This window comes from Macaca nemestrina, chromosome 6 (assembly GCF_043159975.1).
Source record: "Macaca nemestrina isolate mMacNem1 chromosome 6, mMacNem.hap1, whole genome shotgun sequence".
Classification (NCBI taxonomy): Eukaryota; Metazoa; Chordata; class Mammalia; order Primates; family Cercopithecidae; genus Macaca; species Macaca nemestrina.
This window is the reverse complement of record NC_092130.1, coordinates 23,721,745-23,734,191: the sequence shown is the minus strand read 5'-3', so window position 1 is coordinate 23,734,191 and position 12,447 is coordinate 23,721,745. Positions and strand designations below refer to the sequence as shown.

Genomic DNA, 12,447 nt, shown 5'->3' with positions numbered 1-12,447 from the left:
CAAAGGAGGAAACTGAAGCTAGAAGAAGCAAATTAACTTGCCTAGTATCATATTCCTCTTCACAGTCTTCATGGAGAACCCTGAACTTTCACACTGTGTTTTCAGCATTCACATGTGTAAAAATTCCCAACCTAAATGAATCCAAACATTCACATTATGCATGCCTATGTTCAGGCAACTGAACACATACACCTCTATCCAGCCTGTGCCACACAGCAGGCTGGTGCCTATATAAAAATGTGGTTACTAACCACCGCTAGGTCTTCAGTATCTGGCAGCCAATATCCAGTACCCAGCTACCTCATGGTAATTCTCTTGTCAAAAAGTTGTAACTCTTGCTGTATTCATTTCTTCATCTTTTCCTCTTCTTGTGCCCACAACAGTTTGCCTTCAGCTTTTGATAGAATGTCTCTTGAGATGTAAGTGTCTATGTTGCCAAATCCAATGGACTTTTCTATTCCTTTCCTTAATTTCCAGCACCGTTTAACACAGATAAACTGTTCCCTGCTTCTTGAAATACATACTTCTTTCTCTTGGCTTCTGTGTTACCCCATTCCTGGTCTTCTTTCTACCTCCCTAGCCTTTATTTATTTTTTTTTTCCATTTTCCTTTGATGGCTCATCCTTCCATACCCAAAATTAAAATGTTGGAGTCCCTTAAAATTCTGACGTTGGCTCTCCTTTTACATTACTCTAACCATTCCTTGGATCATAACACCCTTCCCTTGGTGTCCAACTCATCTACATGCCAGTGACTGTCAGTAATAGCACTTCCCCAGCAAAACCTTCCCAGGTCCTCTGCTGCTAGGCTAAGCCCCCTGTTCAGTGTTCCATCAGCTTCTTGTCCTATTTCATAGGATTTGCAACAGTTTCTCAGTTCTTTTTCCAATAGTACTCTTCTGAGGAATTATTTTTCAGGCTTTTTTCTTTTTCTTAATCACACCCCTCCCATGAAATCTTACTATCACAGATATACTAGATATCCATTTATGTACTATGTAAAGTATTTATATAGATGTTTATATGTATATATTGCTATATATCTCTAGATATAGATATACAACTGTGCTTTATACATAAATACAGTAAGATTTCTTTTGCTCCCCAAGAACCAATTTTTGTCCCCTTGAGGATAACATCACCCCCATTGAAAATGTGTGATTTACAATATTCGTTATTTTTAAAAATAGATTTAAATATTTTTGTAATATCCACCTGGATTGTTACAATAAAACTTATTAAGAGCAAAGATTGTCTTCTTACTGAACATTGCCTCAGCACTGTGCCATTCACATAATAGGTGCTCGTTAACTATTTATAGGCAACAAATATTACAACACTCAGAATGGCTGTAGATTTTATGTGCATTTTAAATATTTTTTTCTTAATTTGCAATTCCTAAATAAGAAAGCCCGAGCCTACTTTCCCCCACAAAATTATGTCTGACGTAGGCTCTACATAAATATTTGTTGAATGAATTAATTTTATCTGTACTTTTTGGATAAGAAGAATCTGTCCTGATTCCTAAAAAGAAAATATTTGGTATGTATCCTAGAAACTATTTGTAATGACTGCAGATGTTTTGCATTAGAAGTTTATTAAATGCTACCAGCAGCCTGGGGAGACACAATGGGATTCAATTACCTCAAGTGACTATTTCTACTGAAAGTTACTTTCTAGCATCTGTGCATTGTTCATGACTGGGAAGCTTTTCAGAAGCTGACAGCCACCTACCATGTGCTTAATCCCAACACTTGTGGAAAATCTGCATCCTCGTTGATCACTCAGTTCATTTTAAATCTTTGGTTAAACATAGCCCAACTCATTTCCTTAAAAAGAATTTTTCACTTTTAGGAGAAAGCCAAAAATTCATGTTAGGAATTAAGTACAAAAACCTCTGTTTCTAAGGCATTTCCTGTGGTTAGTTGTCCCATAACTCACTCTTCTACAACTAACATATGCGCTGTAGAGAAGACTTGTTTGTAGGAAAATGGGTCTCAGATATTAAAGAGTATTTAAATATCAGATTGCAACCATGTTTACTAGCCTGGACTTATAGACACAAAAACTATATCTCACATATGTTGGAAATCTTTAAACAATGGGAGCTACATGAAGATACTTTTAGCTAAAACTTTGGAGTAACCAGAAAATTATCTTGCACGGAAGACAGTGTTCATTACTCAAGAATTATTAGTTTATTCATAATTTTTCAAAAACATTCCTGGTAAATATCATGGGAGATTAAATTTTCTTTGTCATGGTTCTTGCTCCTTCATAAGAAAAATATAGTTGGATTCAGAGCAGCTTCCTTTATTAAGTAAAGGCAATTTCTATTGTGACTTAAATATCAAATACCAAAATAGCTGAATATTATTTGTGGAGTATAAAGTTTCAATGGGCATGGCTGGTTTTGAGCATTAATTACTTGGCTTTGACTGTCTGTTTCATCTCCTCCTATGGGCCCTGTGATCATCCTTCAGTTTGCTTCTTGTCCAACACATCACCAGATCCCATTGGTTTTCCTCTTAAATATTTCCTCAGCCATCCACTCTTCTGTGTCCTCACTACCAATCATATGATCCCATCTACCACCGTCTCTCGCCTGGCTTCTCCTTATTACCCTTGCCTTCCTTAAGTGTCTTTTCCATGACATAATGTCTCAGTCAGCCTGGGCTGCTATAACAGATACTATAGACTGGATGTCCTAAAAAACAGAAATTTATTTTTTTACAGTTCTGGAGTCTGAGATCAGGGTGCCAGCATTGTCAGGTTTGGTGGGGTCCTTCATGTTGGCTTACGGACATCCGTCATCTTACTGTATCCTCACGTGGCAGAGAAAGAGCACTAGTCTTTTTTTCTTCTTCTGAGGACACTAATCCCATCATGGACACTCTACCCTGATGACCTCATCTAAACCTAATTATTTCCCAAAGGCCCCACCTCCTAATACCATCACATTGAAGGCTAGGGTTTCAACATCTGAATTTTGGGGGGACACAACAAGTAATTCATAACATGCAGCCACAGTGATCTTTGAAAAATGCCAGGTGGATCAAATCAGATCCCCTGCTTAAAGCCTTCACTGTGGTCTCTGAGGCTGTGCACTCCCTGGGCCAAACTGTCTCTCTAGTCTCACCACATAATGTTCATCTCTTGCTAAGAATGGCCCAGCAACACCAGTCTTTTTTTTTTTTTTTTCCAGACGGAGTCTTGTTCTATCTCTCAGGCTAGAGTGCAGTGATGGGATTTCAGCTCACTGCAACCTCCAACTCCCAGGTTCAAGCAGTTCTCCTGCCTTAGCTTCCTAAGTAGTTGGGATTACAGGCTAATGCCACCAAACCTGGCTAATTTTTGTATTTTTAGTAGCAACAAGGTTTCACCATGTTGGCCAGGGTGGTCTCAAACCCCTGACTTCATGATCTGCCCACCTCAGTCTCCCAAAGTAATGGGATTACAGGCGTGAGCCACTTCGCCTGGCCCAGTCTTCTTTATTAGTGGGAATTTCCCAACTGTGAAGCCTTTCCATAGTCTTTTCTACTGCTACATTCTGCTCTTGACTAGTTAAGTTCTAATTTTTTTTCAAATATCAGCAAAACTTCACTCTTTTAGGAAACTTATCTGCCAAACCAGGTTGTGACTTCAAGTTTTATACTTTCAAAGACACATTTATTTTCTTTATCACTACTATATATTTTCATTTCTGAGATTAATTACTAGGTTTTTTGGCATTTTTTGTTTTGCTTTTTGTTTGTTTGTTTTTTTTTTTGAAATGGAGTTTTCACCCTTGTTGCCCAGGCTGGAGTGCAAAAGCACAGTCTTGGCTCACTGCAACCTCCACCTCCTGAGTTCAAGTGATTCTCCTGCCTCAGTCTCCCGAGTAGCTGGGATTACAGGCATGCACCACCACGCCCGGCTAATTTTGTATTTTTGGTAGAGAGGATTTCTCCATGTTGCTCAGGCTGGTTTCGAACTCCTGACCTCAGGTGACCCGCCCACCTCGGCCTTCCAAAATGCTGGGATTACAGGCATGAGCTACCCCGCCCAGCCGATTACTAGTTATTTAAACCAATTATTGTACACTAGTGAAGGACACCATATTATACTGTGACCTTCTTACCTCTTTGCTTCTCCACTAGAGCCTCCTGCTTGATATAGATTTAAGTTAATTGAACTTTGAGTTCACCAACATACTGTGCTCCTTTCCTGGTGCATAGAGTTTATCCAATCAGTTATATCTGGAAAATAATAAAATAACAGGGGTGGAAGGAACCTTAAAGATTATGTAATCTACCCAAATGGAGAAATAATGCTAAAGGGAAAGTTGTCAAAGGCCATGCAATGAATATGCAAAATTAGAACCGAAAATCAGGTTTTTGGTTTCTCAGTATTTGGGTATTTCAAGAAACAAAATTATTTTTCTTCCATTTTCTTATCACCATTCTCTAGATTGACTTCCTTTCTCCATTTTATAATCCATTATGGATATAAAACTATATCCTTATCTTGTCAAGTAAAATATCATTGTTATTAAAGTTATCATTCAGGTTCTATATACCCAAGCAATGTGAAGTAGAAAACTGACATTTTTACCTCAAACCTTATTCATCAGATATTTTAACTCTGCCTTTTGAAACTGTTGAACATTTTGGCACCGAGGTTTAAACCCAAAGATGATTTTTAGCTCATATTCATTAATGCAAAAGTACTAATCATAATTATACCAATATTAATCATATTCATCAGGAAAAAATTTATCAAAGCAAACTCTGTTAAGCTAGTTTAAATTCTTAAACAATTTTATAAATAGTATACTTAAGTAATTTCTGATTTTTAAAAGAACATTTCTTGAAATTCTTACTTTTGAGATCAGTTCTTCATGTACAAGAAGTGATTCATCATAAATTTTCTGTATCAAATTTCAGTGATGGTATTTGCTGTCCTAGTAATTTTTCTGTCCAGTATTTCTCCCAAATCCAATTTTCCTGTGTGACATTTTGCAGATCTAAATTTTTCTTTCAGTATTTAGTCCACAGCAATTTTTACATGTATATAGTTTTAGATAATTTGTCATTTTTCATAAAATTTAATTTTCTCAGGTCAATCTGTCAATCTTTGGAGTTTTAAAGAATTACAGCATTTTTAGGGTTTTGATGTTTTAGTTAAGTTTCATTTTTGCTGTCTGCCATTTTATCTATTATGAGGTTTATTTTCTGGTGATTATTTCTACCTATTAAATGCAGTTTAAATCGGATAAAAGTCTGTTACTTTTTTTTTTTCCTTAAATGCTGAGAAAATGTTTTGCGATTTCCTTTGATACTACAGTATTATTTTTTCTTCTCATTAGAAAAAAGAGATTGCTAAAGGCAATTATCTGCTTGGGTAAGATTGTAAATCTCATAACATTTTAGATTTGGGGGTTAACAGTTTAACTCTGATGCTTATCCATCATTTAAGAATTGGGGAAATCCAAAACCAGAGATTTTTATCTGACTTGCCTAAGATCATAGAGATAGGACTAGATTTCAGTTCTCTTGACATCCAGGACACTTTGAGGGAAAAGTATGACAGAACTGAGATCTGTACTTGAGTATCCTTTCTGGAGAGGAGAAGCTGGCTTTTTGTTACTAAGGCAGTGGAGTGCATTTGAGATTTTATTTTATTTTATTTTTTTACAAGTTTACCCCCTACCTGTGCTAGCAGGGAAAAGAGCCATTGAGCTGATCTTTATGGTGATTCAGAACACTTTAGATAGATCCTGTCACATGCTTGATAAGTTCCTGATTGATTGTATGGAATTAAGTTATTGGGCAGAGAACCAGCTAATGGAAACACATTGATGAAATCATTTTTGAGAGACATTAAATGGAACTTAAAATAAAGCTGAAATGACTTTATGGATTTTTCACTCAAACTGTTTATGAACATTTATTGCCATCAAATTATATTGTGTCAAAAGAGGGAATCAATAGGTATGGTTTTAATAGAAACCTTTTTGAAATAATAAAATTGAGAATAATTCATTATCTGAGAAAACGGAGGGAGGATGGGATGGGGAAATTCATCCTGAAGGATGATTGTCTACTCTGGAGCTTCTGTGGAAGTGAAAAATGGTGTGAAAATCAGAAACCTGATAGCACTTGGAAAGAAATGGTCTTTTTGAAGAGTATTAATATCTCATCTCATTATAGATGTGAATTGTTTTGAGAAGAAAGGTGATTGAGGATTTAGCAAGCATTGCATTGCTTGATGGCATAAACATTGATATTTGCTCATATCTCATAAAAAGATGAAGATGTAAAGGAGTGACAATCTGCTGAGGGAGACAGTCTAGAGGAGTGATCAAAGGCATCAGTTTTAGAACGGAAAGATTAGAGTTCAAATCCCACTCCTCACTCAAACACCCCTCCCACTTCCACCTAGTTGTGTGACCATAGGACAAATTTCCTGACTTCCCTGAACCTCAAAGATACTAACAGTCTCCACTTCATAGGGTTATTCTGGTGATCATATGAGAAAGTAGAATATCCAGTACAGTTTCTAGTTCATAGTAAATGCTTTAAAAATGTTCTTTTGGAAAGAGTCATAGAAGATCTGGATAAGAAGAAGGACGAATAAGAATCATAAACATTATATAATATTACTGCTGATTGCTTTGTGACAGAGATCTCATTCAGCCTTCCAAGATTCCCAGGAGATAAAGGTACCATCAACACACTTTCTTTTGAGAGAGGGAAACTGAATATCACGGAGGTTGAACTTCATGCCCAAGGTCACTCCACTAATGAGTGGCTTTGAAATCTTTCCCTAAGAAGTCTTATCAATGAGTCTGCCCTCCAGTACGTGGAACATATGGACCCCCATTGGCCAAAATCCAGCAAGAACATAATCACAGTATTTGGTTGGACCGTGGGAGCTGAGGGAGTGGGAGCTGAGGGAGCATGAGCGTCTTGTTCTTCACTTCCTTTCTACATCCAAAACCTGTCAATCATTTGCCACCTCTACCGGTCAGAGCCTATCCCTCTAGATTTTGCTGGCTTGCCATTCAGTGGGCACCAGCTTACCCTGGCACTGAGAAAGCAATAATTTAATACTCCCATAGAAGCATCAGTACCATTTGGAAATGAGTCCAGTAGAAGCCTTCAGAACCTAAAATCAACCTGGCTATATCCCATATATGACCTTGTCTCTGCCCTCACAGAGCTTAAGATCTAGTTGACAGAACACCACACCATTTTAAAGCATGTTCTTTGTTGAATATAATGGAGCATTTCTAAACATGATAACAATGTAAGAGGATTATAAAAATTCACACATGGAAGCAAGATATTCTCCCCTCCTTACAGCATCAAAGTACACCAAATGTATAAAAAAGAAACACTTTTACTTCAAAGTACAGGATACTGCCTCAGCTAAGTTTAATTGAAAAACTAATATCTAGCGCAGTTGTCTGTGATAAACTGAGGTTTAAATGATTTGAAAACACTTTGGGAGCAGACAAATCAGATAATCGCTATCTTTATGGCTGCAAAGGTTCGAATGGTGTTGACAAGTTGTAAAGATAAAAGCTTATAGCACAGTCAAGAGCTAACTGTCTAGATTGGGTTTGGGATCAATGTTAATACTCAAAGTGTAAAAGCTCTGAACTTCAAATGATCTCTCATAGTGTTCTGTTTTGCTTAACTTTTCAAGATGATAATGTAGAACTCTATTTACTGAAAAACTTTTGGTAGTCGTTAGGCGAATACTAACCCACTGCGTAGATGTCATATGTGTTATGTGATTTGTGCCATGCATTGCAATAACAGAGCTTTGGTTGCTGTTTTTCAAAACATTTCCAGTTGAGTGACTATTAATAGTTTCTGAGAGACAAGAGTCAGACCTTACCATTTCTAGGCATCTTTTCCTTTCTGAAGCCGAGATGGAATTTGCCTCATGGCTTCGCTCTGATCTCAGAAAGAATGTTTTCGAAAGAAGTTCCTTGTTTTTTCAAAAGCTGTTTGCATGAGTGGTTCAATGCTTTCCTATCATGGAGCTCTAAAGCTGCTGGAAAAATATGTGGGAATTGGGTTGTATAATGGATTCGCTGCATTTAGGTCCAATCAGTGTGCTGATTGTGCCTCCAGGTGACTCCAGTATCTCCAATCTCTGTTTGCTTTTCTCTTTTGTTTACAGGAGCGGAGGGCACAGTGTTCCCTAAATCTATAGAAACACCTAATGTCAGGGCAGAGCCCTTCAAGGAACTAAGGTAAACTTCTGACTTTGGTTTGCATTGATTAATGGCTATCGCCTTGCTCTGTGCAACTGGCCAATGATTCATTCTGAATAAATAATAAGTGTCACAACGTGAATACATAAATTAAAAGAGGTCGGAGAGAACCAGAAGGTAAGCTACAACCAAAAGAAAATTTTCTTTGAGAACTTAAAATTGAGGATCTGGGTGGGGTAAAAGGTTGCCCACTTTGTGAAATTTAGATTCATTCATTTGGAATGTTTGTTATCTGCTGTATTTTGTGGTATCCAAAATCTATCCAGTTAGAGAACTAGTTGGTAATTGGTTCTGATCAGCCCAAAGAAAAATGATATCTAAAAGAAGCTGGAGTCTAAATATAATACAGATGTCTTACTGTGTAACAAACTCTCCACTACTTGGGGTGGTATGGTACTAGACAGAACCCCCTTCTGCAGATGTTCCAGGTGCTGATGTTAATCTTCAAATATTTATAAATGCGCTGCCTTAGCAGAGAATGACTCTGAGATGCTGTGTACTCAGCACCAGCAACTAAGGAAAACACAAAAGAACAGATAGATGGATAAACAGACAGACAGACAGACAGACAGAGGGCCTGGAAACCATTCCAGCCACCAAACAACCATCCGATTGTCCCTCCCCACAAAAGGTATTTAAAACGGTATGTTGAAACAAATAGAACTATTCTTTCTATTGCTTCAGTTATTCATCATAATTGTGATGAATTCAGTGAACACTGGCTTTTTTTTTTTTTTTCCATTTCTGGTAGTTCTTTTACCTAAAAGCGATCATAAATCACCAAATGACCATTTATGGCACTGAATAACTATTTCATAATAGACATCAACCATAGGCACATGTACTTGCATTGCACAAATCATATCTACTCTTTCATGATGCAGTCTGAAGATCTATGCTTTGCTAAAAAAGCAAGAGCCATGTTCGAGCTTGTGTTTCTCTTAACAGAAGCACATGCTCAGTAAGTGGAAAATGTATCACCTCATTATAAAACCCATAGCATTTTTTGCAAAGTCTATAAGTCTGGATGGCTGTAAGGAATAAATTGGGCCAAAGGCAGAGGACAGTTGGTGGAGAATGAGTATCTTTTCATAACAAAATCCCACATAGAGTGGGCTGTATTTTTAAGATTACACATCACACCACAAGGTTCTACTTTTTACTAGCATAACCATCTTCAGCAGAGCTTCCACATGAACTTACCTGATTCTCTGTCAGCTAGTTCCTATGTTTCATATAAGGTACTGAAGCTAGAATCTTTTAAGCAAATGTATCTGAGTAAACTTGCATGTTAGGACTCTACGAGAAAGAGTTATTGCCTGAGAGTACAATGAACCCTCACATTTGTGATGGAAGAGGTCTTTCGAGACAAGCTAATGAGTGGCCTTGTTCCCTTTCTTTTCACAGTCCTCTGTAGAAGCAGGTTTCTTACAGAACTAGTCAGTAATTAGTGATGATTAGCCCCAAGAAAAAGTGCTGTCTAAAAGAAGCAGGACTCTAAATACAATACAGATAATTTTCTATGGAACAAAGCTTTTCATTACCTAGAAGATTTGGGAAATATAAGAGGAAAGGAGTTAGGCTGCCTTATCTTTAAGCAGTAAAGTAAATCTTCTGTAGTTAAAAACAAACCCAACCCAAACCAGGGAAACAAAAAGACAACTCTCCAAGCATTAGCCCACTCTAGAGATGCATAGCCTAAAGAACATGGAGCAGAGTATTTGCACATGTTATGCTGGAGACATAATTGTAGTGTTTGTTACACAACTTTTAAACAACCTTGAAACTTGCCTTTAAAAAGTTAAACCTCCACAATTTACACGTAAATCTCCTAAGTCCAGTGCAACAAAATAAATAAAGATTTTGTGTAGTTGGTTTATCTTCCGTGCTTCTTCTAAAGTTATAGGTATGTCCCACAGAGGCTAGAAAGCATGAAATTTTTAAAAATAATTTCAATTTTCATTTTAGATTCCAGGATACACGTGTAGGTTCGTTACATGAGTACACTGCATGATGCTGAGGTTTGGAGTACAAATGATCCATCACCCAGGTAGTAAGAGTAATACCCAATAGGTAGTTTTTCAGCCTTTCGCCTTTTCTCTCTCCTCATCTAGTAGTCCCTCCGTGTCTTTTGTTCCCATCTTCATATTCATGTGTATCCAGTGCTCAGCTCCCACTTATTAGTGAGAATGTGCAGTATTTGGTTTTCTGTTCCTGTGTTAATTTGTTTAAGATAATGGCCTTCAGCTATATTCATGTTGCTGCAGAGAACATGATTTTGTTATTTTTTTATGGCTTTGTAGTGTTCTATGGTATATATGTACCACATTTTCTTTGTCCAGTCCATCACTGACAGACATCTAGGTTGATTTTTGTGTCTTTACTATTGTATATTGCAATGAATATACAAGTGCCTATGTCATTTTGATAGAACAATTTATTTCCCTTTGGGTATATATCCAGTAATGGGATTGCTGGGTCAATTGGTAATTGTGTTGTCAGTTCTTTGAGAAATCTCCAAATAATGGCTGAAGTAATTTACATTCCCACAGCAGTGTATAAGCATTCCTTTACTCCACAGTCTCACCAGCATCTGTTGTTTTTTGACTTTTTAATGATAGTCATTCTGAGTGATGTGAGATAGTATCTCATTGTGGTTTTGATTTGTGGTGTGCAGCATTTTTCATGGTTTTTGGCCATGTGTATGCCTTCTTTTGAGAGGTGTCCTTTTATTTCTTTCACTTTTTAATGGGGTTGTTTTTTGCTTGTTGAATTAAGTTCTTTATAGATATTATATCTTTGTCAGATATTAGACCTTTGTTGGGTGCGTAGTTTGATAATATTTTCTTCCATTTTGTAGACTTGCTGTTTATCCTGTTGATAGTTTATTTTCCTGTGCAGAACCTCTTTAGTTTAATGAGGCCCCACGTGTCAATTTTTGGTTTTGATGCAATTGCTTTTGAGGACTTAGTCATAAACTCTTTCCCAAGGCCTATGTCCAGAATAGTATTTCTGAGATTTTCATATAGAATTCTTATAATTTGAGGTCTTCTATTTAAATATTTAATCCATCTTTAGTTAATTCTTAAATATGGGGAAAGGTAGGAGTCCAGCTTTATTCTTCTGCATGTGATTAGCCAGCTATCCCAGCACCATTTATTGAATAGGGAATCCTTTCCACATGCTTATCTTTGTTGACTTTGTCACAAATTAAATAGCTATAGGTATGAGACTATTTCTGGTTTCTCTATTCTGTTCCATTGGTCTACATGCCTATTTCTGTATGAATACCATGCTGTTTTGGTTATGGCAGCCTTAAAGTACACTTTGAAGCTGAGTAATGTGACAGCTCTGGAGTTGTTCTTTTTGCTTAGGATTGCTTTGGGCTCTTTTTTGGTTCCATATGAATTTTAGGATTTTTTTTTTCTAATTCTGTGAAAAAATGACATTGGTAGTTTTTAGATTACATTGGGCAGTCAGACCATTTTAACAGTATTGATTCTTTCATTGATTCCATGAGCATGGAATGTTTTCTCATTTGTTTTGTCAACTGTGATTTGTATAAGTGGTGGTTTATAGTTCTCCTTGTAGAGATCTTCTTCCTCCTTGGTTAGATGCATTCCTAGTTACTTTATTTTTTGTATGGGATTGCTTTCTTGGTTTGGCTCTCAGCATGAATATTATTGATGTATAGAAATTCTACCGATTTTTGTAAAATGATTTTATTTATCTTTATCAAAGTCATTTCAGTCCTAGGAGCCTTTTGGTAGAGTCTTTAGGGTTTTCTAGCTATAGAATCATATTGTTGGACTGGGTGTGGTGACTCACACCTGTAATCCCAATGTTTTGGGAGGCCAAGGCTGGAGGATTGCTTGAGCCCAGGAGTCTGAGACAAGCCTGGGCAACATAGTGAAACCCTGTCTCTACCAAAAGAAAAAAAAAAAATTTATAGCCAGATGTGGTAGTGATGCATGTCTACAGTCCCAGCTGCTTGGGAGGCTAAGGCATGAGGATAGCTTGAGCTCAAGAATTTGAGTTTGCAGTTAGCTATGATTGCACCACTGCTCTCCAGCCTGATGGCAGAGCAGGACCCTATCTTTCTCTCTCTCTCTCTTTCTCTCTCTCTCTCTCTCTCACTCACACACACACACACACACACACACACACACACACAGAATC

General features: G+C 37.1%; 1 protein-coding gene across 10 annotated transcripts in view; it reads left to right on the top strand.

Annotated features, from left to right (window-relative positions):
* LOC105482381 (sarcoglycan delta) overlaps window positions 1-12,447 on the top strand; it is a 1,038,167-nt gene that overhangs the window by 930,092 nt on the left and 95,628 nt on the right. For all 10 annotated transcript variants that reach the window (XM_011742435.3, XM_024792975.2, XM_071098159.1 and 7 more), the window contains one exon: window positions 8,175-8,247. In XM_011742435.3, the coding sequence (XP_011740737.1) occupies window positions 8,175-8,247 (73 nt within the window). The remainder of the gene's footprint in view (window positions 1-8,174; window positions 8,248-12,447) is intronic.